The sequence below is a fragment of the Nyctibius grandis genome, chromosome 7 (assembly GCF_013368605.1).
Source record: "Nyctibius grandis isolate bNycGra1 chromosome 7, bNycGra1.pri, whole genome shotgun sequence".
NCBI lineage: Eukaryota > Metazoa > Chordata > Aves > Nyctibiiformes > Nyctibiidae > Nyctibius > Nyctibius grandis.
In genome coordinates this window covers 38,389,163-38,414,974 of record NC_090664.1, presented here as the reverse complement: position 1 = coordinate 38,414,974, position 25,812 = coordinate 38,389,163, and the positions used below count along the sequence as shown (strand labels likewise).

The following is a 25,812-nucleotide window of genomic DNA, read 5'->3' as shown; positions in this document are numbered from 1 at the left end:
CTCTGTCATTTTATTTGTAGCTAAAGCAGCGGCGGGAATAGCAGCTGCATTTCTTTTCTCTTCCTCCCTTCACATTCCATTATCATAGTTTCCAATGGAAAAGCAGGGAATGAAAGGGAACAGGTACTGATCTTCAGCAGCAACTTAGAGAAACACTTTGGCAAACCTGATTTTTAAGATTATATATTGATTGTAGCCTCACGGTATTTTTTTAATTTATTTTTTTTAATTTTGTCTAAAGTTTGGCACTTCATTCACCAGGAATAACAGCCTTTGTTATATTTTATTAGCAGGATGCCTTGAGACAAATACAGCATCTGGCTGAGGATTGTGTGTGTGTGGCTTTTTCTTTTTTTTTTGTCTTTTTTTTTTTTCCTCCATCTCTCTCTCTCTCTCTGCAAATGCTGGGAATAATTTAATTCACGAAATGGGAGACCTGAAGTCGGGTTTTGAAGAGGTGGATGGCGTGAGGCTCGGCTACCTCATCATTAAAGGAAAGCAAATGTTTGCACTCTCCCAGGTTTTTACAGACCTGCTCAAAAACATCCCGCGAACTACCGTGCACAAGCGAATGGATCATTTAAAAGTAAAAAAGCATCACTGCGACCTGGAGGAGTTGAGGAAACTCAAAGCCATCAACTCCATCGCTTTCCACGCCGCCAAATGCACCCTGATCTCCAGAGAGGACGTGGAAGCCCTTTACACATCCTGCAAAACCGAACGGGTCCTTAAGACGAAACGGAGGAAAATAAGCCGGGCGCTGTCAGCCACCGACCTGCGGCCGGAGCTCGCACCCACCGACCCCTTCTCCGGCTTCTGGAAGGAGAACAAACTTTGGCTGGGTTTGAATGACTCTCCCCGGCCCCTGCTGCCCATCCGGAGGAAAGCTTTGCGTCCGGGGGACACAGCCTTGCTACCGGCCTCTCATCTACCTCACATTTTTAGTAAATACACTGGCCACAGCTACCGAGAAATCGCTCGGGCGCCTTGCAAATCCCCCCTAAACTATGAAACGGCGCCGGCGGCGGGCGGCTGCGCGCCCCTCCGCGCCCGCCGCCCGCCCGCCGCCGCGCCCCGGCCACAGCTCCCGGCCGCCGGCCCCCCGCCCCTGCCCGCCCGCTGCCGCCACCACCGCCGCCACGGGGCCGCCGCCGCCGGCGCGCTGGGCCCCCCCGGCGGCGCCCGCCGGCCCCTGCCCGCGCCGCGGCCCTGCCGGCCCCGCGGCGCGCCGCGGCTGCCGCTGCCCCGCGGCTTCGGGCCGCCGCCGCCCGCCTTCCCCGAGAGCGGCAGCAGTGACTCGGAGTCCAGCTGCTGCTCCGGCCGCGCCGCCCACGACTCGGACTGCGGCTCCAGCCTCTCCAGCTCCAGCGAGGGCAGCTCGGAGGAGGAGGATGAGGAGGACGAGGAGGACGAGGAGGGCAGCGGCGCCTCGGACTCCACCGAGGGCAGCTCGGAGGAGGAGGAGGAAGAGGAGGAGGAAGAGGAGGAGGAGGAGGACAGCACCTCGGACTCCGACTCCAGCTCGGTCTCCAGCCAGGTCTCGGTGCAGAGCATCCGCTTCAGGCGCACGAGCTTCTGCAGCCCGCCCGCCGTGGTCCACGCCAACTTCTTGTACCATCTGGCGGCCGCCGCCGCCCCCCGGCCCCCGGCCCCGGCTCCGGCCCCGGCGGATCCCGGCGGGCTGCCCGCCCTCCGCGGCCCTCCCGGCGGAGTCAAGCCGGAGCTGCCGGAGGAGTGGGGCCGCCCCGGCTGGGCTCCCGCCGCCCCCGCGCTGCGCTGCTCCGGCGGCCTGGGGAGCTGCTTCGCGGAGATAAGAGATGATAGGGTATCCGAGATCACATTCCCACACTCTGAATTTTCCAATAATGCCAAGAGTACTGACCTAACAATTAACTGTGTTGCAAAGGAGGCCTCTTCACCTAGCCCAAAGACAAACAATGCATTTCCACAACAAAGAATACTCAGAGAGGCAAGGAAATGCCTTCAAGCAACTACTACACACCGTGCAGATAACAATACAATAGCTGCTAGGTTCTTAAATAATGATTTTTCATCAGCGGCAGCAAATTCAGAGAAAGATTCCAAAATCCCTCATTGTATTGAATTTGCCACGGATTTGCCCTCTTTACAATCTGATCCTGAGGAGGATGCTGCTTCTCCAGGGGCAGCAGCAGCAGCAGCTGAGCTCCAGTGCACTGATACAGGCAATAAGGCATTGCCATTCCTGCACAGCATTAAAATCAAAATAGAGGACAGCAGTGCGAACGACGAGTATGAGCCTGACCTTACAACACATAAGCTAAAGTGTGAGTGCAATGATACTAAGGATGAGTTTTATGGTGTGACTGAGAGTAATAACCAGGACGCTTTATTAACACCCAAGGAAGATTCTGCATGCACTGAGAAAGAAACCACTTCCTTAAACCCGCTGACTCAGAGTCAGGTCCTCTCATGCACTTTAGGTACTCCAAAACCTGAGGATGGGGAGTATAAATTTGGAGCAAGGGTGAGAAAAAATTACAGGACACTGGTTTTGGGAAAGCGACCTGTACTGCAGACTCCTCCAGTCAAACCAAATTTGAAATCAGCTCGAAGCCCACGTCCTACAGGTAAAATCGAGACACATGAAGGAACACTGGATGATTTTACAGTTAACAATAGACGCAAAAGGGTAGCCAGCAATGTAGCATCAGCAGTGAAAAGGCCATTTAATTTCATGGCAAATTTTCCCTGTCCACCATCACTAATTATTGGCAATGATGGGGATTTGTTGCCAGCTTATTCCTTAAACACCACTAAGGATTCCCAACCACCTCACAAGGCCCATCCTGTATGGAAATGGCAGCTGGGCGGTTCTGCAATACCTCTTCCACCTAGCCACAAATTCAGGAAATGTAATTAATAAAATAGTTTGGAAAATATTTTCTTGAACCACCTTTAACTTTCTTACGTTTTTTAAACTCTGCAGGATGGTTTGTACAAGCCCATTAATGCTATACACACTTTTGGAATCCTGTTTTATCACATTGTGAAGACAGAAACCGGATTACTATTTTCTTTACCGTTGCAACAGTGGTTTTGTTTTGTTTTGTTTGGGTTTTTTAAATTTTTTTGGTTCTGTTGCATTTGGTTTTTTTTTTTGTTACATTCCACAGAGTACTTCAGGCTAAAGACTCGAGTTAAACTCAGTTATTATGGTAGAGCTGGAACACTTTACTGTTTAAATGCTAATAATGCACCAGTACCTCAATTCAACTGCTGCAAATAAATGTCAAAAGGTTGAATAATAAATATTAGAATGAGCCATTAAATTTATGCACTAGATTTCGAAAATGGAAGTCTAACTGTTAATTCAGTTAAAGTTTGTTAAGTTACATGGTTGCACAGTAAGGGTTCACTATAATTCAATGTGGCAGCAGCCTACTTTTCGGGAGCTTTGTTTTCGGGTGCAGGGGTGTCTTTTTCGAAGAGCAGTTGCACTTACTCCTTTTTCTCTGGTTTGGAAAGGCTGGGGTACGCCTGCGACCCCAGCGCTGGGAAAAGCTGCCTCGTCTGAGACCAGTAAATAAATGTGGAATTCTATTTTTGGTAAAAGGGTGTCTTTTTACTTGTACAGCCACTCTTTGCAATTGGGAAGCCTTTTTTGTTTCACCCAGAGGTCTTAAATAAGGTTACTGTTACCCACTAATGTCATACTTGGTCTGAACATGCCCCTTACAAACTTGCAAAGCAACTACAATATTTGCCCGGCGAGCAGTACAATTTATGGTCCAGCCCCTCACGCGGGCTGGAGGAAATAGCAAAGCAGTAAATACAACACAGAAAGTGAAACGAGAGGCCGTGAGTGGAAAGAATACACAAAATGAGAAGACCGTGTTATTCATAGCTTTTTGGCACCAAAACTCAGGCATTTCAACCGTGTTACACTTCCCGGTTCTATCCTCATCTCTTGGAATGTGTTGTCGTGGTTTTTTTTTGCCATGCCATCCTCTCTATGTAGCAGAAACATTTCTACTGCACGTGACAATCAGAGGCAATTATCTATATTTGCACTTAATATCGAAATAGTCGAACAGGCAGACTTCTAGAGTCTAGCCCTCGGTAAGACATGCTGGTATAATATATTGTGATGATGGAAGCAGTAAATCAAAATTATGGAAATTTGCACTGTTGAAAAGCATGCTTTAGCTTTATTTTCAATTAAAAACACTGTTTAAAAAAAATCCTGATTCCATACACTTTGAATTATTGCAGAGTTATCCGTGGTTTCCTCTCCGTTTGTAAGTTCACTGTTTTTATTTGGAGGAAATACGCTTCAAGAGGTTAACTGTTTCCCTCCCTCCCCCCCAACCCCTCGAAAAGAAAGGGAAGGGGGGGGGAAAATGAGAGACAGGCTGGAGGCCGAGGTGGAGGCAGAGCCGAGGACGGGGAAGGTCTCTCTTGCGCGGGGAGGACGGGTACAGCAACTCTGAAAACAGCCTGAAAAGTTTGCAGCTTGAGAAAGGCAGTTATAACTGAGTTGCTGAATCAGCAGAGTCTAGGATGAATAATTGCTGGTTTCCTTATTTGTATTAGCATTTTATTTATACTAGATCATTCCCAAATTAAATTTTAAGGATTCCACTCATCGATCAATCCCGGGAGAATAATTTATCATAAATCAAAAAAGAAAAACAAAGCAACAATGTGATGTTTACTGTGTGACTCAAAGTCAACATTTCTGATGGCAATCCACTGCCTGGGTTTCAATTTTTTTTTTAATTCCTGCCTTTTGCGATGCCCTCTCCCAACCCCTCATGTCTCTAAATATTCGAAGCAGTCACTAACTGATCTCATCTCTGTTTACTAACTCCACACCGTAGTTTTCCTCTCATTGTAAAACGCGTAGTCTAAGAATACCTGCAGCCAAATATATTTAGAAAGAGTAAACAATCGCCTTTCAGTGGAGTTACCCTTCCCCCCTGCATGCACACACACACATGCACACAGACCACTTTAAACTGCCAGTTGCAAAAGGTGCATTGCATACTTAACCGCTCTGCTGAAATTTTCACGATGGTCGTGAAAAATCTGCTTACTGAAGTTGTTCAGAGATGAATGTTTACATCTGTGTGTTTAGAGCTGCACAGATTACAGCCTTATTTCCAGAGAACTGTGAATATGCACAAAATGTACTGCTCAGGAAAGCCCCCACTCTGTCAGAAAGCCCTGTCTGCTTGACAAAGGTCTTCCCTTGACCAAAAAAAATAAAAAAAAAGGAAAAAAGGAAAAAAAAAAAAAAGAGCCAAACCCAAACCCAAAAGCTACAAAAGTGCAATATGCAAACTTGAAACCTAAAATTTCGCCTTGTCAATTAAAAAACGTATCACTTTCAAAGTAACTCCGTTCCCTGACCTTGTTTACTTCCAATTAGAGATATGCTGATTTGGCTAAGAATTGTAAATTACAGAGGTGCCTTTTCAGGTTCCCAAAACAATCCTGGTGGGGAGGAGGGGGGGAGGAATAAGCATAAATTCATACCAAATATGCTCTGCAGAATCGAGGATGTGAAATATGGCGCCCAGCCCTGCCAGTGGCCCAGGAGCCCCAGGCCTGGGAGCCCCAGGCCCGGGAGCAGGGCAGGGAGCACCCTGGGCCCCTGGCACCCACTGGGCATCCCTGGCAGGCCACTCTGCTGGACTCCCCTCCATGCAGGCAACATCAAAAGGCAAGAAGTTAAACAGCCAAATAATTTTCACACGTGTACACCTCAGTTTAGTGCAAGCCACTAACAGGGACATTCATGTTTTTACTACCGTTGGAGAAATTAGCCAGGTACAATAATTCACTGGAGACAAAAAAAAAGGGTATTCTTTCCAATTTGGGTAGTTTGGTAACTGTTTCTGACAACATTGTAATTATTATTGCGAGCAGAGTTCATTATCATTTCAGCCTTGATAATATAAAGTCGTATCACTGAGATATGTAAAAATAACCAATTTTCTCCCATAAAGGTAAGTTCTAATAATGAGGAAAACCAAAGGTTTTTCAAGTGAGCCAGGTTACTATTTTGTTGCAATGTTTACAGAAGATAAAACTTAAAAAATGTCTTAGCAATGAATCGCCACCTTTTTCCAATTCCTGGTGTACACAAAAATCAACAGAGTTTTCTAGAGGAAAAAGCAATACAGGGAAGCGCGTGCAAGTTATGGACTACACTCCATAGGTATTTGCCTCAAGTAAATTTATTGGGAAGATTGCTGCTGCCAGATGGAAGACAAAAGAAAGTTTTGGACTATGTTTAATTCTATAGAGCATTAAAAAAGGAACACGTGTAATGCCTTCAGCAACGAGGTGTACTGCCTTAAAAGATGTAACTTGCCATTTACAACTATTTACTTTAAGAAATGATCGTTCTATAACCTACGCTTACTTGACTATGGTGGGATAATCTTTTTGACTGGTTGTTTATTTTAAACACCACTACTAACAATAATGCAAAATAGTGGTAGCTGTTGTATGAAGTTTGCTGTTCAATCAGTTCACTCAGTGATTTTTTTACACGGTCTCTGATCCTTTTTCCTATAACAGACTTAGTTGCCAATAAATTAAAGTTTCTGCAGAAATGAGAGCAATGCTATCATGTTTGTGTTTGTCAGTGTTCACACGTGCGAGTGGTTGAGACAGAGAGGGGTAAAAAAAGTGGCATTTTCGACACACGGTGGTAATCCGCAGGAAAATATTCTACATATGCAGTATGTTAGAGAACATGAAACATGGATAACGTTGGTAATTGTGGGTTTTATGGTTAAGAGGATTTCTGGAAAGAATATGTAATGGCTCATCTTGGGATCCATTTGGCCAGCTTGGAAGTACAAAAGGAGGTCGAGCGCCTGAAAATGAAAAGCCCTGGCTAGCAAAATAAGGAGGGAGGCATTGGGATCTACCTTGCTAAAGTCGTGCTTGCGGACGTTACCCATTCCCCTGGTATTTAGCCCTGCAACTGTGCTTAAAGAAAGCTCGGTCTAGCAGCTGCTGGGCTGAGCGCGGGTTGTTGGCTGCAGGGGCGCCAGGGCTCGCCAGTGAGTGCCGCGGCCTGCCCCAAAACCTTTCGGGAAGGGACAGCTAACCGGTTTTAGGCCTTCCACGTTGCATTTTTTCACTGTGCTGATATAATTATTTGCCGTGCCCTAGGCCCCTCTCTCTCCCCCTCTCCCTTTCACTCCGAGGCGGCCTCAGAAGCCCCCGCTTTAAAAGGCCCGAGATGTTTTGCATGAAGCGCTCACAATAGGGGTTGAGAGAATTGACAGTTTCAAAAACAAGGCGCCCTGTCCTTTCCAGATGCCGAGGACCCCTCTCCCGCACCATCTCTCGTTTGCTCCTCGCTGCTGGTGGCTTTATCCTTAGCATTACAAATATACGGCAACAGCTGTGTTTGTAAACAGGGGGGAGGCCGGCGGGAGCCTCGCCGCCGGCCCCGCTCTGCGCGGCGCGCTGCCTCCGCTGGCCGCCGCTTCGCTGCCTCACCAGCCACCGCCTGGAAATATTAAAAAAAAAAAAAAAAAGTGAGAGGGAGATTAAAAAAATGAAGGGAGCGAAGCTGGGGCGCGGGAGGCGCGGCGGCCCTCGAGCGGCGGGCCTGCTCGGCGGCGGGGCGGCCCCTGCGCGGCGGCCTGGGGGACAGCGCGCTTCGGGCCGCCATCTTGCCCGGCGCCACAAAGCCTCCCCCCGGCACCCTGGCCCGGCTGCCCCGCTCCCGGAGCGGTTCCCCACGGCCGGGCGGGGGCGGCGCGGCAGGCTGCGGGGCCCCCGGGAGCTCCCGCACTTCAAAGCGGCCTCTCGGCCGGGCCCCGGCTCCCATCCCGCTCCCCCCTCCGGCTCCTCCGCTGGGGCGACCATCTTCCCGGTTTCTCCTGTGGCGCGGCCCCGGCCCCGCCGCTTCCCGCCGTGCCCTCTCTGTGCGCGGGGGGCCGCGGCCGTGGAAGAGCCACGGGGGGAAGCCCGCGGTCGTTCCGAAGGGCCCTCGGGGCAGCTGCCGGGCGAGCGGCCGGCGCGGTCGGCCCCGGGCCGCGGCGGGGAGGCGGCCAGGGAGCTACCGGCGGGACCCGGCGCCGGGGGAGGCCTAGGGGCTTCGGGGGAGGCCCGGGCGCCTGGGAGAGGCCTCAGGTCTCCGGGGCAGGCTTGCGGGCTCGGCGGTGGTCGTGCGCCCTCCGCCCCTGCGGAGCCGGCCCGGGGACGGGTCGGGGACCGGGGTCAGCGCGGAAAGTGCAACAGGGCTGTTTGCTCTTGCGTCTAAAATGCAGTCGGGGCTGTAAAGCGTGTGAAATTACGCACTGGTCTCTTAAAGAGTGGCTAATTTATAGTAAATAGCGAGGGCTTTGTAAATGGCTTTATTATGTTGTTTCTTGTTAATTGTTGAGAAAATCCCCATTGTTGAGTGTGAATGGCTTTATGGGCTAACCCGGTCTCTGGTGCAATCCAGGGGCAGTAAATGGCCGCTCCGCTAATGTGGCCCGTAGCAGCGAAAAGCTGGCACCAGCCGCGGTGACCTTTGGGCGGCGGTGCCGGGGTGCGCGGAGGGGCCGGGCCGGACCGGGCCGGGGGTGCGAGGCCGGGCCGTGCAGCGGGGCCGCGCGGGGGCTGGGCTGTGGGGCGGCCACGCTAAAATGGACATCCCACGGGCAGCCTTTTGGAGCGGGGAAGCGCCGAGACCCCTGCACGGGGATGACCCCTCTCTCCCGGCCCGGCAGCCGGGGACGCAGCGGCCCGGAGAGGCCCCGCGGCGGGCCCGGCCGGCTCTCCCGGCGCAGGGCCGCCCCCCCCGGCCCCGCCGTGGCAGCGCACACGTGCAGGGGCCGCTCCCCGCCTTTGTTAGCGGCCGCGCTGCCTGCCTGCCCCGCAACGCCCCGGCCGGCAGCCCGGGGTGCCCCTGACCCGCCGAGGGGCACGTCTGCCCAGCGAGAGGGGCGAGGGGGGCCCGGCAACGCCGTGCTCCAACGCGGCCCTCGGCCTCCCTCGCCGCCGCCCCCCTTACACAAATAAACAGGAGCCAGCACCTCCAGCCCGTGCTCACCCTGTCACAGAGGGGTGGGGGGGGGATAGGGGAGCCGGAATTAACTTCCCCAAGCTCCCATGGCGACCCCCGCCGCTGCTCCGGGCGGTCAGAGGGACACGGGGACTCCCCCGCCGCTGGAACATAAACGCCGTTTCACCAAAACGCCTCCTGAGTGCACGTGCCTGCATATTATAAAATACAAATCGCGATGAAATGTAAATTCCACTCTAGAAACTTACATTGGGCTATTCTCTTTCCTGAAATCTCTCCCTCTCTGATTTCGCTATTAGGAGAAATCCCCCTGGGTTTAAAGCACTTGTTTCACGGATTTCTGTACAGCCCACATCTGTCGGCTTCCCCTCTGCGCCTCGCCCCTTCTGCAGGCGGAGGACGGCGCGGGTCTCCCGGCGGGGCCGGGCGGCAGAGGGGCCGCCGCAGCCCCGGCCCTGCCCCTCGGAGCGCAGCGATTTTCCAAACTGCCTTTTGGGATGGGGATTGAATTGCAAACGTGTCAGATGCGCGGCTTCCTCTTCGCCGGGACTTGCGCTCGCAGTGCTTTTCCAGGATGATGAGTAGTGTCGGGGCGGCTAGATAGGGCTGTACAGTCCATTTCCCTCAAAACAGGATGTTTCCATCAACCTGCATTTGGTTTTCCCCAAAGAGCAGCGGAGAGTTTAGCTGGGAAACACGTCTCGGCTAAACCCTCACCTTCAGATGCCACTCGGGTCACTTCACATCTTTGTATTATATTTCATCCTGTCATTCTCCTTTCTCTACCTTCCCGGGCAAAATAAATAAACTAACAAACAAACAGAGCCTTGGAAAAGCCGTGTGGATGGTGAAGCGCGGGGCTGCCGCACCGACACCGCCCGACAGAGCAACAGGGCCGGCGAGCTGCCTCCTCGCCGGCCGGGGCACGGCTCGGCTCCTCTCGGCCCGGCCCGACTCGGGGGACACCCTCCCCGGCCTTCTGGTTTAGCTGGTTGTCGCTCCCCTGCTCTCCTGAACGACCTCCCGCCCGAGCAGCGGCTGCCGCCCTGGGAGCAGCGCCTTTGCTGGGATTTCCACAGTCTTTGTGCGTTTGTGGAGATGCGTGTGAACGGGGCTGCGAGTGTTAAAACTGCCACATAACCTGTGCGAACAGATGTTTCATATTTACCCGCGATGCTTTTGTATTCCCGGGTTTCAGGGGTAAACTGCCCGAGACAATAGCAAACCCAGAAATATTATCTAGCAAACTGCATGGCGGGGGGGGGGGGAATAAAACCAACGGGAGTTGCTCGCTTTTGGAAATGATCGTTTCCATTTTCGTGGAGATGACAGTTTACGTAAGGGTAAAGAGCGATAACGTGCTATTCCGTGTTCGGTTTTCCAGACCATTTGAAAAACTTTACACTGTCTGCTGCGGAAGTTTGAAATAGCACATTATAACCAGAAGAAGGATTTTCAGGTTGTTTCTCGCTATGACGTAATCGTCCCCGTCAAAATCTGGCTAAGTTCGACGGAGGGAAAAAGATGTTCCTGCTAAATGATGTGGGAGAAGAAAAGAGAGAACGGCGTTTAATACGCGCTATAAAATAATGTCAGATCTCCCCGTCTGTGATCTCACAGTCTCTCTTACATTCTAGGGGAAGCTTATAAATGGTTACCTGGGGTTTACAAATTTTGCTAGTAAAATCTCATTAATTCCATTATGATTTCTGCATCCTTCTCCCGTAAAGGGGCCTGTAAAATGTATTAATTCTACACAAGCCCTGCCATTCATCAAGTCCGTGAACACTTGTATTTCCCGATCCAACTGCGTAGAGGCCGATAAATGGAAAGGCTCTCCAGATAATCGCTGATATCTCTTGTCCTTCACGCAGAGCACTTGGTGGTATTTGTTCCGTCCCGGAAAAGCGAGCTTCTTAAGAGAGGCTTGAAAGTAGAGTGAACTTTTTAAAACACACCTCAAAGTTGGGAATCTTTATACATGTTTGCGTTGCTCAAGGGGCAAAAGGGAGGATACTCGGCAGCAATTCCTCACCAGCGGACTTAAAGAGGCTCCTGCCTTTCCCGAGGCCTCCCTCCCTGCCTGCAAACACCAGCACCCAGATGTGGCGAGGCTTCCCGGGAAAGCTCCGCCGCGGAGCCCGGCTCCTCCGCCGGCGCCTGCGGAGCTGCGTTTCTTCCTCCCTTTTTCCGCAGGAGACGGATGACATCGGGTTTAGGAAAAAGCTCCGGAGGGTAACTGAGAGTTCAGCGGCTCCCAGCCCCAACGCCGGCACAAGTTGCAAGATCGTTTTGCTGCGGCTTCGTGGGAGCTGCTCTGGCTTCACGAAACCTGCAAACCCAAGCCGCCTTCCAGACAAAATTTACTGCTTGTGTTTGGTTTAGCAACGTCGATGGCGTCTGATCGTTTAGAAAGACGAACTACATAAACATCTGATAGTTTGTATTAGAATCAAGCACACTGACAATTGCACAGAGCTGGTTTTAATTTTATTCAAAAGTGTTTACACATCGACATATGGTAAATTTGTCCTCGCTGAGAAAGTTAAGAATCAATAGCGTTAATAGCTTTGCATAGACATGATAGCGATTAACATTTCTGCATCTCTACCAGCCCAAGGTTCCTGAAGATAAATGCTCAGGCGCTGAAAGAAAAAGGGTTTTCAATTGAAGATTAACTGGCTGTGCCCGCGAAGGTGCTTAGGGGTTGCTCACAGGCACTGCCGAGTTCAGCAGGATTCGCGCTCTCTCTGCTGACCGGTATAAAGACGTAGCAGCGCCCTTGCTCCGCTGTTACCTTTATTTTGCAATGCTTTTGCTCACCGGTACCTGCAAAGCTCACGCCTGAAAAAACAACCGGCTTCTTCCCGGCGAGGAGAGCTGACCGCGTTTGCCAGGAGCCTCTCTCGCTCCCGGGGAACGGGAAAAGCAACGCTGCCGAGCCCGCTCCCCAGCTCCCGCTTTCTATCAAGGTGCCGCAGATGCGTTAGGGTACAGTCTGGTTTTCCCAAGGGATGTCCAGCGACCTCCGTCCGTAGCAAGACGGGGTGGCAAAAACTCGGTCGTGCCGCGACATTTTCTAGAATCGAGGATCTGCTTTCAAAGAGATCACAAAACTATATATTTCTGTACATTATAAAAACCTCATAGTCAGGAGTCATGGACCTTTGCAAACGCTGCTAATGCAGCAATTTCCCCCAACACTGAAGGACTATTATTTTTATTTTTCAGCTGTTGCTTTAGGAAGATCATGAAATCACGTAGAAACTCTAAGGCTAACACAATCTACAGATGTCTGTGCATGTCTCTAAGTCAAACAGGTCAAATATTTTTTAAACACGCATTTACCAAGAGTAAAAAAACCCGCATCTAAGCTGGAAACCTGTGGGGGCATAACAAAAGGAAAGAGGCCAGAAAGAAATATCCCACAGTGGATTACAAGGTTATGGGACAGGTCACTATAGGAAAGTTAAACAAAAAATGAAGGGTACATTATATAAACCTCACATAATTAAAAATTAGTTAGTTCCAATGTTGTAGTACCCTCAGATATTTTTTGAGTTTGTTGATCAAATGCCTGTGAATTTATTGGGAGTTCATTCTGTCAATATACCTTTATTTACTCGGTGTTTGATTTTTCACATAATTAGAAAACAGACCGCAGCCTTTAATGACTGTGTATTTAATGAAGACTATCATTATTTTACGCCACAGACAAATGTACGGAATGAGCAATTATAGGAGGGAACATAGTCAGACAATAAATAAACCCAGCCTTACAGAGAGAGGACTCTAAGACAGTAATATGTTAAATATTTCAGCGATCGATTTCAATACCCTGAGTGGACACGGGAATAAAAATTCACACCCAAGATGAAATGATTAGGAATTCTTTGTTGGGAGAAAAAAAAAAAAGGTGTTTTTTTTTTGTTTCTTTTTTTTCTTTTAGATCCTTTTTGTTCAGTTTAGAAGAGGGCCGGGCAAGCATTTTTCAAGCTCTTGGGTCCCGGTTTGGGATATAACCCTAAAGGCTAGCCGCATCTCAATGGCGTTTCTCCGCGGTAAAAAGATGAGTCTTTGTCCGAAGAGAGCCGGATTAAATACCAAGCCCGAATCCGGTGCGCGGGGCAGGAGCAGCCCCCCCGGCAGGGCTGCGCACCGGGGCGCCTGGCCGGGGGCTGCGGGGCTTTTCCGCAGCCGGGAGCCCGGGCCAGGCCGGGCAGGGAGGCGGGGGCCGGCTCTCGCCTCGGCCGCTGGGGCGGCGGTGGGGGGCAGCGGCGGTGGGGGGCAGCGGCGGCGGGAGCGCGCCCCGGTGCCGGCGATGTCGGGGAGCGGCACCGGGCCGGCCCTCGGCAGCCCCTTTGTAGCCAGGCCAATTAAAACGGCACACAAAGCTGCGCCCCAGCCACCCTCCGCTCCCACCGCTGCCCCCAGCCCTCTCTTCCCTTCCTTCCCCGTATATCCCCCCCTACCCCACCAACCACGGCCCTTCTCGGCTTTAATTAATAATTAAAAGACGGAATGAAAATTAAAGAGGGGGGCAGAGGAGGAGCGAGGTGTTTCCGCGCCCCGCGGGAGCTCGTCTGGGCGCTAGGGATGGGGACGAAGGTGACCGGGCGTCGTGCGGGGCTGCCGGGCTGGGTCCCCGCCCCCCCCCCCTCCGGGCCACCTCCCTCCTCCTCTTCCCTGGGGGGGCGGGATGGCCGCCCCGCACAAGGCTGTTGGCGGTGGCCGGGGCTGAAGCTTGGCAGGGCAGCGGGAGGGGCTCGGGTTAGCTCCGCTCCCGCTCGGCTGCAGGGGAGAGGAATTACAGCCCAGAAAACGTGAACCTGTTGACTGCCACATCCCGAGTGAAAGGACCGTGGTCTTTTACATTCCCAAAACTATGAAGTTGGGATGCCATCGCTGGGCCCCTGGATTCACCTGTCACTGCAATCACTGCCCCCGAGCACTGACAAATATTCACAATAAAAGAGTGAAAGGGTCTCTTAAGGTTCACTGATTTGTGTGTAGAACTTTGGAAAACTGCAAACAAGCGAGAAAAATTGTCCATTCTTGGAAAGGGAAATACAAGTTTGCACTTAACCGTTCAGCGACAAAACCCAAGGACTGGCCAAAGAGCCGGTGACATACGATGTAATCTCCATAACAATTTAATTTCCTCTCTTCCCTCTCTCCCTCTTTACTGGTTAGCAAAGGGGAAAATCCAAGGGTTTAATCCCGAGGAAGGCTTTCCATTTATTCCCACTGCAGGGAGAAGGGGATACTGAGAAAAGCCAACAGATCCCGAACAAAATGGAGCGGGAAGTCCTCGGGCTCTGCGCTGGGAGAGGCGGGCTGGGAGCATCCAGCCAGAGGACACATGCGAGTCAGAGTGAAATAGAAACCGGCGCTATTAAATTTCCTTTTAAGTGTGCCTTGGATTAGTTTGTACACGGATTTTAATAATTAAGGCCCTTCTCTTTAGAGAAAACCTTTTCGGTTTCGTATTCTGCCGTCGGGTGTGATTGCTGCGTGTTCGAGAGGAAAAAAAAAAAAAGGACCAGTTTTTCTTTTGAGCGCGAAAAAGTTGCTGCCACATAAACGGTTTTTACTAAAGACGACATTAAATTATAGGGTATTAGCAATAATCACCGAGGGATCTGTTTTGTACCGTCTCAGGCCTCAGAATCTGCTGTTCCCATCTTGCTGGGACCAGGGAAAAGCGCTTCCCGATTAAATTCTGCATTAATAGAACTTGGCAACCGGCAACAAAAACCTTGCTTAAGTGAAATGAAGAGACAAAAGGCACTTTAAATGCTGAGGTTGGGGGCTGGGGAGCTTATGCCACTAATTTTAAATGAAGACGACGTTCATGCCTTGCAACCGGTGGAGAGCCAGTGCTTAGGCTGGGTGAGGGATAGCACTAATTCCCCTCCATGGGCTCGCTGCGCGGCTGCGGGCAGGGCTCGCCGCCCCCCGCATCCTCCCTCGCCTCCCGGGGACGCCGCGTTTGTATCCGAGACATGGGAGACGCGCAAAACCAAACCCCGCAGCTTCCCGGCGGAGCTGCCTCCATCTGATCTGACCTGGCCACTAAAAAGAAGGGACCTCGGCTCCGCCAGCCGGGAGTGGCGGGGCCAGCGGGGGGGGTGACGGTGTGTGTGGGGGGTATCCTCACGCCCTGCCCGGTGGAAACGTCCGAAATGGGGCATTTCCACGACCTGCTCTGGGGAATGTTTTTTCACCTCCCCCTTGAGACGCGGGTGTCGTTTCCCACAGGGACACGCGACCTCAGAAGCCCCTTCTCGATGCCCACGGGCTCTGTGCTGTGCGGGGGGGGGGGGGGGGCGCGCCCACGCGTGTCCGCGGGCCGGCGCAGCAGAACGCCCGGCGGGACGGAGAGGGGGAGCTGCGCGGAGCGGGGCTGCGCGGAGCGCGGAGCGGGGCCACAGCCCGTGCCGGGACCGGCTGTGGGCGCGGAAATAGAAATGTAACATCTCTCCAGACAAATTAATTTTTGACGGATTTATGGCAGGGTTTGCTTTCAAGATGTTCATTGGCTCCTCCGAGCTGTAATAAAGTCCAGGGTGCCGAAGTATAAACACGCACCGTCTGCTCGGCGGAAACCCTCGAACAGTATCTGCCAGGCAAAGATCAAGACACTTTGTGCATTTTCCACAGATAATTCCCATATTCCGAATGAGTGATCAGAGAACTCCGGTATTGTTAAGTAAAATGAGAGGAAGACGAGTGACGTGGGAGCCGAACAATGACATTTCTGAATCGGTTTGGTTGATTGACGTTTGGGGGCTTCATGACCCGAGGGAATAGGACTCATTACCGTGAATACACCAAAACATCAACCGAGATTAGAACTCTGGATCTTTTAAAAATCCTATTTCATTCTAAATTATAGTGGGAAAATACCAATTCTAAGAAAAAAGAAAGAGAGAGGGAAGAAATTACTCTTTTATGCTCATTTAATTGCTCGAAGCCCCCAAACAGAATAAGAAATAGCGTTAAGATTTTAGGCAGCATTTAAGAGGAGAAAATTAACTTTATAAACTAAAAATCTTGCCGCTGACAGAACACTGAATACGAGGAAATACATATTTCTGGGACCGACAGTTCTTGCTACGAGCTGAGATGGGAATAGGCGCACGGTGCAGGAATAACTTAATAAGAAGGATATTTGACAAATTGATACGAATAACTAATTAATTATTATTCCATTTTCCTTTGTTACGCGTTTTATATCCCAAATCCTCAGGTAAAGGACAAGTAAGCGTGGTGTGTGGGGGGGAAAATAGAAGGGAAAATAAAAGGGAGAGGAAAAATGTGTCCAAAGCAGTCTGGAGAGTCAGGAGAGGCAATCGCGAGGGGTGACATTGGATTCTGTTTGGAAGACCGTCTAGCTCTGAACAAAGTCCATTTCTCACAAAATTGGGAGCAAAAAAAAATGTAGCAGGGTGCGGAGCAGAGGAGGGAAAAACTCCCGAGAGCCGGGGAGCATTCTTCTGCGTCTGGGCAGCCCTGGACCGAGTCAGTGGCCGTCACCATTCACCCATCTTCAAACTGTCTCCGGATCCTGAAACCGCAAACACAGTCCTTGGGTCCAGCACAGGGCCAAGGTATTTTAAATATAGCTGTATTTGCTCCCCTCCTATCTTTAGGGAAATAAATGCACACGGGGTTCATCCTGATACAGGTGGAAGCGCTTAACCAGGGACCTTATGAATGTGGCTGCAGGAGAAGGGGGCCCTGTTATCAAATTTTCGATCAGTTATCAAAGCTGAGGATTGCTGAGGAGTCATTGCTTCGCACAATAGAAACAAGGACGGGTTTATTTATTCGGCGACCAGAAATACAAATAATTAGGATCCTGGCAATCCTGCCAAATAAATGTAGTGCTTTCAGGTTAAAACACAGACACACAAACCAACCCGATCATTATCTAAATGTTCAGTTGTACATTTACTAATATGGCAAATGACTCAAAGCCTCCGCACATCTAGATACCATCTTTATATGGAGACATCTTGGTTTTAATTAATGACTGCTTTATTCTCATTATTGTCCAGAAAAATAGGGGTCACGTCACATTAAAATTAAGATTATTTTAATTTGTTTAGGCTCTTAAGCAAAAAATCAGTCTAATTATATTTCGAATTACGAGGGAAAGGCAATTTAACTCGTTGGAGAGTTTGAACAAAGGCACGCCAGCCGGTAACGTGCAACGCTGAGCTCGGGGTCGGGAAGGAGCGACCCAGCTTTTCCCCGTGATCTCTTCAGGTGCCGGAAGAGTGGGACAAAGTGGCTGGGCGGCACCGGACTGTCACCCGCGGGCCCCGCACGCCCGAGCCCTGGCCCAGCCCCGCTTCTTGCCGGCGGCCCGGCCGGCACCGGCACTCGGGCGGCAGAAGTTAAACCAGAGGCGCTCCCGCCCGTGAGCCCATCCCCGGGCACAGCGGGGAGAGCCCGCCCGTCGCTCCCCGGAGTGGGGGGGCAGCGGGGGAGCGGCGGGGCACACTCTGCTCCACAGGGAGGCGGCCCCGGCCCCCGCACCTGCGCGGGGGCCCCGCGGGGAGCTCCCCGGGGAGGGCATCGCCGCCGGCCGCCGGGGGAACAAAGCAGCAGCGCGGGAGGCGCCCGCTGGGCCGCGGCGGGCGGGTGCCGGGCGAGGGGAGGCCACCGGCGGAGGGGCCGCCCCGCCGCTGAGGCCGCGGCCCCCGCCCGCCGCTGCGGCGCCAAACGCGGGCCGGCAGCGCCCCCTGCAGGGCGACGGCGGCGCGGCAGCTGCTCGGCGGCGGGCACCGCCCCCTTAAAGGGGCAGGAACTCTTAAGGTGGAACGGGAAGGGAGAGGCGGCGGCGGCCCCTGCTGCGCCGCGGTCTGGCGCGGGGAATCCGCGTCCCGCCCGATGGCGGCGGCCCTGCCGCTTTTTTGCCTCCTGAAACACCCTCGGTGCTGCCGCCGCCTCCGTTCTCGCTCCCCGCTCCCCGGTGCCGGCATCGCTGGTTTTGCCGTGCGTGTCAGTGAAAAGCGGAGTGCTCCCACGGGCGTTATTTTCCACGCAGGAGCCCCAGTCCGGGTAGATTAGTTGGGGGCAGCGGTGCTGGGGCGACCCCGCCGCCGGCTGCAGCGGGGCATCCCCGCGGGAGGTGCCGGTGGGGCTGCCCGGGCCGAACGGGCCCCTCCGACGGCCGCGGCGCCGCTCACGGGGTCCGACCCTCGGCCCCCAGGACCCCCGGCGCTTCGTGCTTCACTTCATGGGGGGGACCACCTCGCTCGGTCCCGCAGGGGAGAGGCGAGCCGTGCCCGCCGCTCCGCACCGCGTGGAGCCGGGAGCGCGCAGTGCTCCTGCCAGTCCCGGGCAGCTTTAGCGAGGGGTCCGGCCGGCTGCTAGCGCAGATGCTCTCCCACCTTCCCGTGTTCCCCCCCGCGCACACGGGCACGACGGCAGCCCCGTTTCGGGGGAGGCGCGGCGCGGGCGTACCCAGGCAAGCTATTGCCGCGGAGCATCCTCCCCCTGCCTTGCGCCACTCGTCCCCAGAGCAAACCAGATAAAGTTAATTACGAAAAAAATAAAAGGGGGGGGGGGGGGGCAATTTCCCCTCTCCACAGTATTTTGCAGCTGCCCGCCTGTCCCACCCTCCCCGGGGCAGCGGGGGACGGAGGCGCCGCCGTACGCCCTTCTCCGCGGCCCGCCCCCCGCACCCGTCGGCCTCATCGGGTAACGATTTTATTCTGGCTCTTGGGGTTAGGGAGCAGGAGCGGTGACAGCACGGAGGGTCCTTCCAGAGAAGCGCTGGCGCTGAGCCCCCGAGGGGGCTGCAGCGCGCAGGGACCCGGTGCCGGCGGCGGGGGCGGCCGTACCGGCGGGGCGAACGGGCAGCGGCGAACGTCAGCAACGACACCCGCATCTGCGCCTCTTTTACGCTCAAAAACGAAGCCGAGAAGGCAGACGCGGGAGCTGGAGATGGCGCTCGCTTACGCAAGGGCTCGATCGTTGCTCTGAAAATTCAGGGCCGAATTTCTCACGTTTCTAGACCGGGGATGTTTTTTTTTGGGCGGGGGTTGTGTTGGAAACTAATGAAGACAAATCTGCATTAGAGCTACTCCACACAGCCCATTAAGCACGACGAGGTTTACCTCTCGTGTTATTAAGCGGTGATTTGTGAGCTCTGCGCACGGTGGTAGCGGCGGGGCGGCCCCACCGCGGAGAGCCGCGCAGCGCCGCGCAGCGCCCGCGCCCTCACGGTGGCTTGCCGGCTCCCAGCCTCCACCGAGCTGCCCGAAATAACAGCGAAATGTTTTCAAAATCACACCCGTTTTCTGCCCTCCCCCCGCTCCCAGCCCCGCGCAGCAGAGCTGACTGATGACGGCTGGCGTGGCGCTGCGCGGCTGTCCGAGGCGCTGCGCGGCCCTGCGCGGAGCCGTCCCCGACCTGCTCCGCCATCTGTTTTAGGTGAAATAGTCCAGCGAAGCTCTGAAACAAGGCGAGGAAGGAAGGGCCACGTCCTCTGCACATCGCCGCCTTATTTTTTGTTGTCGTCTTGAAGTTTTTGCGGAGTAGACAAGAAATGAGCGCTGGGTCTCTTCCGACCAGAGAAGATCCATGAAATTTGGCATTTATATATTTAACTTGCCGGTAGGCTTTCGTGGGCGGTAGAGCTGGAATCTTAGAAAAGTAGACAAAAATCCGCAGCCTGCCAAATTACCCAAAAGAGACAGATGCTGGAGGGGGAAGCGATGTTTCACCCCGGGGTTCATGCACCAGAGAATTAAAAATAGTACACAGCGATTTATTGATTGATCTAATGTTTGAGGGGAAAGCTATAAAATCCTGAAGGGACAAGCTGTGCCATGAGAAAGCAACAATCCCACAGACTTCAGCGGACCGTGTCACAATAAGCCATAATAACCGCGATTAAAGCAGCAGCAGCAAATCAGGTACCTTATCTCCCCTTTTTATCTAAAGCATCGGAATATTCTGTCTTCCCTTGACAAAGGAGCCCTCATCCAAAGCATTTTGTTCCTCTTGCCAGAACGAAACACATTTTCCTCCGCAAAGTAAACATAATGCATGTGACTAAAACACTGGCAGGGCCAACAGCAGGGAATTTAACTTTTAAAGAAGCCGATCTCTGGCCGTGATTGATGCTGTGTCGCTCTGACAACAGAGAGCGTGTAGCTAATTGCCTCTATAAACGAAAAAGATATTACCCTCATTTTATCAAACACATTCTTTGTCCGGGGTTAAAACAAGTGTCACAGTAAATGAACATGACTGTAGAGATTAGTAGTTTCCCAGCAGTGAAATCTGAATAAGAACTCCATGTTGGCAACCAGTACCTGGTTTAAACTGGGAAGGAGGTTTGCATTCATTTTTCATGATCAGTTTCCCTTCCAAGGATCCACCTACGTGGCTACAATCACCTGGGTGCTGCTGGTTGAGGTAACCCACAGCTCCTGTCACCAGGACCTCGAGGACCTCGTGGAGGCCCTGGGGACCCCTCTAGCCCTAGGGACCATTCTTGCCCTTGGGAGCTCTTTGGGCAGAGCTTTGGCCATGGCTGCCCAGGCAGGCTGGTCTACAGGGTAGAGCTCTCCCACTCACCCGCCACAAGGCACCATGGTGAAGGGACAGCAACAGGTTTCCTTTAGGTTTCACTGAAGTACAGCGTGATCCTGACTTTTTTTTCTTGCAGAGGGGCTTCAGATGTTTTCTCTCTGTTCTCTAAGAATATTTTTTTCTTTATATCTTGAAGGCCAACAGCCAGTATTGAGAAGGGGAAAGCTTTACAGCAATATTTATTCAAACGGGTAACAGCAAATGCTGTGTGAGTACATAGCAAAATAAAATTTAATTGTCAGCCAACACCAAAATGTGGCTTCTGGGATGTCTCTCTCACAACTGCTCAGTTTATACTTTTACTCCCATCCTTTCCCTTACAAGCCGTTCCCTTGACTTTATATCCAGGCAGGGTAATGATGCCCTGTCTCACTCTGATTTTTTTCAAAAGGGTATTGAAATTTTGAAGAGCATGGAGGAGAGATCCTCTCCTCCCACCCTTATGTTTTGAAGCCCCGAAGTGCCATACAAGAGTCTCTTGGAGTGTATCCTTTCTTAAGGAACTGGATTACAACATGAAATACCCTCAAGAGATGGAAATGTGAGGTGTGGATGGTCTCTTTAACCTAGTGGGGAAAGGCACAGGCTGAGCAAATAGCTGGAAACTGGAGCCAGACAAATTCACACGTGAAGGAAAGCACTCACTGGTAAGATACTACCCAGGGAAGTGTCTAATTCACCATCACTTGCTGCTTTTAAGCCTTCTTGGAAATTATACTTTTGTCAGACATAAGTTATTGGACACAACACTGGGTGAAATGGATAAGAACTAATGGCCAGTGTTAAACAAAATGCATCAGCTCTTCTGGACTAGATGTTTTTGTAGATTCATAGAATTTCACACCGAGGGTCACAGCTTCTTCTTCTGCTTAGGCCAAATTCAGTGACACTGGTCAAGAAGCCTGTGAAGATCCTGAAGCACAGGTACCTTCCCTCGAGGCTGCTGGAGAGTGGTTTTTAATTTTCCTTCAGTTTATCTGGAGTTGTTATTGTCAAAGTACCTCCAGAGTAAAGCATCTTTCATAATTATTTATGCTCTATGTTTAAACTCTCAGATCCATCTCCTGGTCTTTTTTTCTCTGAGGTTTTGCCCCTTACTCCACGGAATAACAAGCACATTCTTGGTGCCGATATTTTCCCTGCTGAACCTGCCTTACAGATAGCACGAACAGTGCAGTTATGCCTATTAGTCACAGTGCTCGGCCCTGGTGTTCGACTAATTTGGAAAGACTTCCTGCATAGCAAGAAACAGCAGGATTTGATCATAGTCAGAGATCCATTACAACATGCAGCAAGGCTCTTTAAGGAGCTCTTATCACCTGGGACATTTAAAAAACTGTGCTCCGTGAGGCATCAGTAAAAAAACCACGAAGAAACACTGCATTCAAAGGGAAACGGATCGCTTGATCTGCTAGATCTTTTCCATCACTGAATTTTAGGGCAGTGATTTGATTAAATAGTAATAATAAAAAAATCTGACAAAACAGGGAGAGAATGGACAGTGAATACTGACTCTTTAACTGCACTATTTTGCAGAATATTAAATTAACGTTCCCACATGATGTCCAGGCACCCATCCTGATCTCTTTGGAGTCAATGGTGACATTTCTATTGCCTTCCCGTGGAAGAGGGCTATTTATCTGAAGGCATCTGGATCAAAATAAACACAAGGAAATAGATTATACTTGAAAATATTTTAACTTCCTTTTGCTTGATTTGAGCAATTGCTTTGGTCCCTAGGTATTAAATCTTGACTTTACCCCCAGAGATGTTGCTGTTGTATTACTATCCTCTTTCCTTTGCTGCAGGGATAATCAAACATTTCGATAGCTTTCTGTTGACTGTGAGACTATAGTTACATTTAACCCTTCTCAGCCTAGTCAAGCAAAAATGTTAATGAAAACATCTTCAGACAACTCTCTGTCAATCTAAATATCAATTAATGAAAACATCTTCAGACAACTCTCGGTCAATCTAAATATCAATTAGTCTTCCAAAAAACCGACTGCTCTACCAACTGTTAAAAAGCAGATATTTTACAGAGAGGGAAAGGCATCAATACACTTTGTACGGAAAAGAAAATCACCTTGTGAAATCTGAGTACCAGTGCTAGGCAAATATATAGATTTTTGATGACATCTTCTTTTTTAAAATGCTACCTAAGAGCTCACAGCTCGCATGTTGGGCCCACAGCAACTGACATATTCTCCATTTTTAGCGAAATAAAACATGCTGCTCTTCCAGTGAGTGCTATGGGAAAAAAGTACATATCTTCTGGTTTACATTAGACAGCCTTTTTGCTGCTTTCTTATAACCCCTTTTTTTTTCCTCCATGAAAACATCCCCCCCAATAAGATTCACAACTGTTTACATGAATGTCTAACTCTTATTACCTGCAAAGGGGGAGACCTACAAATGTAATCAGTTATTCTTTGATTTTAAGTAATGTAGCTGTCACTGAATTTTTCCCTTGGTTCCCAGGACAAAAATAAGTAGTACTGGAAAAATGTGGTTGGTTTCACAAATGTCTTTTGGTAGGGTTCTTGAAATAATCGTCTTCAGAAGCGTGCAAGGTATGAGTTCTGTTATATTATGTGATCTCTTGGGTACGAACAATGTGCATTTCTTAGTCTTATTTAAGCAGTCAAGTTAGAAATAAATACAGAGCGACACAACAAACTCAGAGCAAGAATTTGCCATCTGCGTTTCAGCATAAAAAACCTTCCCCAATGGATAATTTGCTTTCCTCAGCCGGACAATTAGAGGCCCTGGTATTTTAATAAAGTTTCCAGGGGGCGGAGGAGGCTGGGAAGGGTTAATCCGCGCAGCCTCGCCTGCCTCCCAGCCCCTGCCGCGGGGTGCAGGGGAAGGAGCGGGGCCTTTTTCGAAGGAGAGAGGGGTGCGAAGGGAAAGCCCACCGGCTGTGTCGGCTGTTGGGTCAAGGGAAAAAAAAGCTGTGTTTGGTGTTACTTTGTTTATTAACGAACCATGCCTTAAGGGAAGGGCCTACAAGAGATCTGGGAGTTTCCGGGCGGGCAGGGGTCTCCCCGGGCTGCGAGGGAGCCCGGCGCCCCGGAGGGATGTCCCGGAGGGATGTCCCGGAGGGATGCCGAGGTGCCCGCGCCTCGCCTCCGGGGGTACGCGGGCACAAAGCAGGCAGGGGCACGGTCCTGGAGCCGTCCTTCGGGAGCACAAGTTGTCCCATCAGGACTCCCCTCACACGTTTTCCATCTCCAGTCCACGCTCCTTACGAGCCCGTCCAGCGGCAACTCCATGCCCTGTCCCCCCCGGCTCCTGCTCAGCCCCCAGCGGGGAGACTTTGGGGGGGGGAGGGGGGAGACACCGCCTCCCCCTGCCCCGGAGCAGCTCAGCCCCGGATTTCGCCCGGCTCTTACAGGAACTTGGTGTCTTTACGGTCGCGGGTACGTTTTGCCAGGACGGAGCCGCCCACGCGTGGGACTGGCCGGGCAGGGGCGGGCAGGGGCGGGCAGCGCGGGTGCGCTTGTCTCGTTTCCTGCGGAAAACCAGGATCGAAGCGCAACCGGTGCGTTCAAAGGCCGGGGAGGCTGCGGCGGCTCGGGAGCATCTTCTGCTTCTGCGGGGGCCGCGCGGTCGGTTTGACCCACGGGCTTAAAAATACACAAGCGGGGACTTTCCGTCCCATCCCCCCGCCGGCCCCCGAGCAGCCGGGGTTTCCTAAATGGCTGTTTGGGCGCAGTTGTTTGGCTCTCCCGCAGGAGCTGGTGCAGGTCAAACCCGTGTCCCGCCGCGCCCCAGCCGTCCCTCGCCGCGGGTGGGTGCCCTCTCCCCCGCTCCTTGCTCTTTTCTGTAACACGCGGACCCTCCCCAAACCCACCCGCCTGCCCTTCCATGCATCCAATGCAACAAATGAATCAGTAATACCTGGGTTCAGGTATTCCCCATGAGTTCAAATAATTCCTTTTGGGAAACTAAGGATGATAGAAAACTGGGAATTACCTATCCACGCCCAAACTCTCCTCCAGTGTTACAGACAGTGAAATGTATTTAACATGGAGTCTCAGTAAGATAAATATTTCCCTAAAAATAACCTCATTGATTACACAAACCTGATTAATGCTTATGTCTGTGGCTGTTTATTGACTACCAAATCAAGCTTTGTGGAAAAAACCCCTACCCAAATCCTAATAATATATGATTGTGCAATTAAAGACTGTCTTATAATGTGTGCACAAAAGTGACTAAATTAAAACCACACAAGAAGCCATAGACCAGCATCATAACTCTCCGGAGTAACATCCTCACTCTTTCTTTGTAGGTTGGGTTTTCACCGTGGAATTCCCAGGGATGGCAGCAGCATTCCTCCTTAGTGGGATCTGAAACCTGAACCTTCACCTGGGCACCACAGCTTGAGCTACAGAACAAACTGCGCTGGTCCCATCCAGGATAACAGCGTTATTTTGGGTGTGGAGCATGGGTTTCCGGGGTCATGCTGGGAGCGGTGGAGCGGGCAGTGCACCCCTCTGCTCCCCCCTTTCTCCGTCACTGCTCCCCTTCAGCCTCCTGCGCAGTGGGTGCTACAGCTGCTCCCACGGTAGTATCTTGGCCTGGTCTTTGGCTGAAATGTGCATGCTCAGTTATATATGGTGTGTTGCTGTTTTTGTTGAGAATGTGACTGAAAGGAATGTTCGTAGCTTTGTATCTTGGCCAAATCATAGCACAAAGTCATGGGACAAAGAAAAGGCTCTTTTCTGGTGCTGTGTCTTTCCTCTCGTTAAATTTCAAAAATCTTTTTGAAAGCAAGTTGAAGGTATTATAAATTCCCTAATACGTTCCCTAGTATTTTATAAAGGAAAGTGTTTTGCAGCACAAATACTAGGCTAACCAAATACTTAGTTTACCAATATTTTCATTTAATTGTATAAATTCCAAGACACCATTGAAAAGGTGTTCATTGCTTATGGTCTCCATTCTAATTTTAAAACTGTTAATACTTCTGCCATGACAAAGGATTAATTTTACTGTCGTCTCTGTCTACATGCGAATATTTACCACTAGATGGATTATTTTTTTAGAGAAGTACATAGGGAAGATTGTTTCTACGCTCTCTTTGCAAGACTTCTACTTATCCCTGTCAGATTTCTGCAGGCCACTGCTGATTTTACTAAACCTGAAATGCTTATTTTGACTTT

General features: G+C 51.4%; 1 protein-coding gene across 1 annotated transcript; it reads left to right on the top strand.

Annotated features, from left to right (window-relative positions):
- The first annotated feature begins 427 nt into the window (after positions 1–427).
- Positions 428–3,147, top strand: SKIDA1 (SKI/DACH domain containing 1). The gene has a single exon (XM_068405363.1). The coding sequence runs from the start codon at positions 428–430 to the stop codon at positions 2,900–2,902; it is 2,475 nt and encodes an 824-aa protein (XP_068261464.1). The 3' UTR covers positions 2,903–3,147.
- Positions 3,148–25,812: the final 22,665 nt, after the last annotated feature.

Coding starts and splice junctions, on each gene's coding strand:
- SKIDA1 (XM_068405363.1), top strand. CDS start 428: ATGGGAGACCTGAAGTCGGGTTTTGAAGAGGTGGATGGCGTGAGGCTC.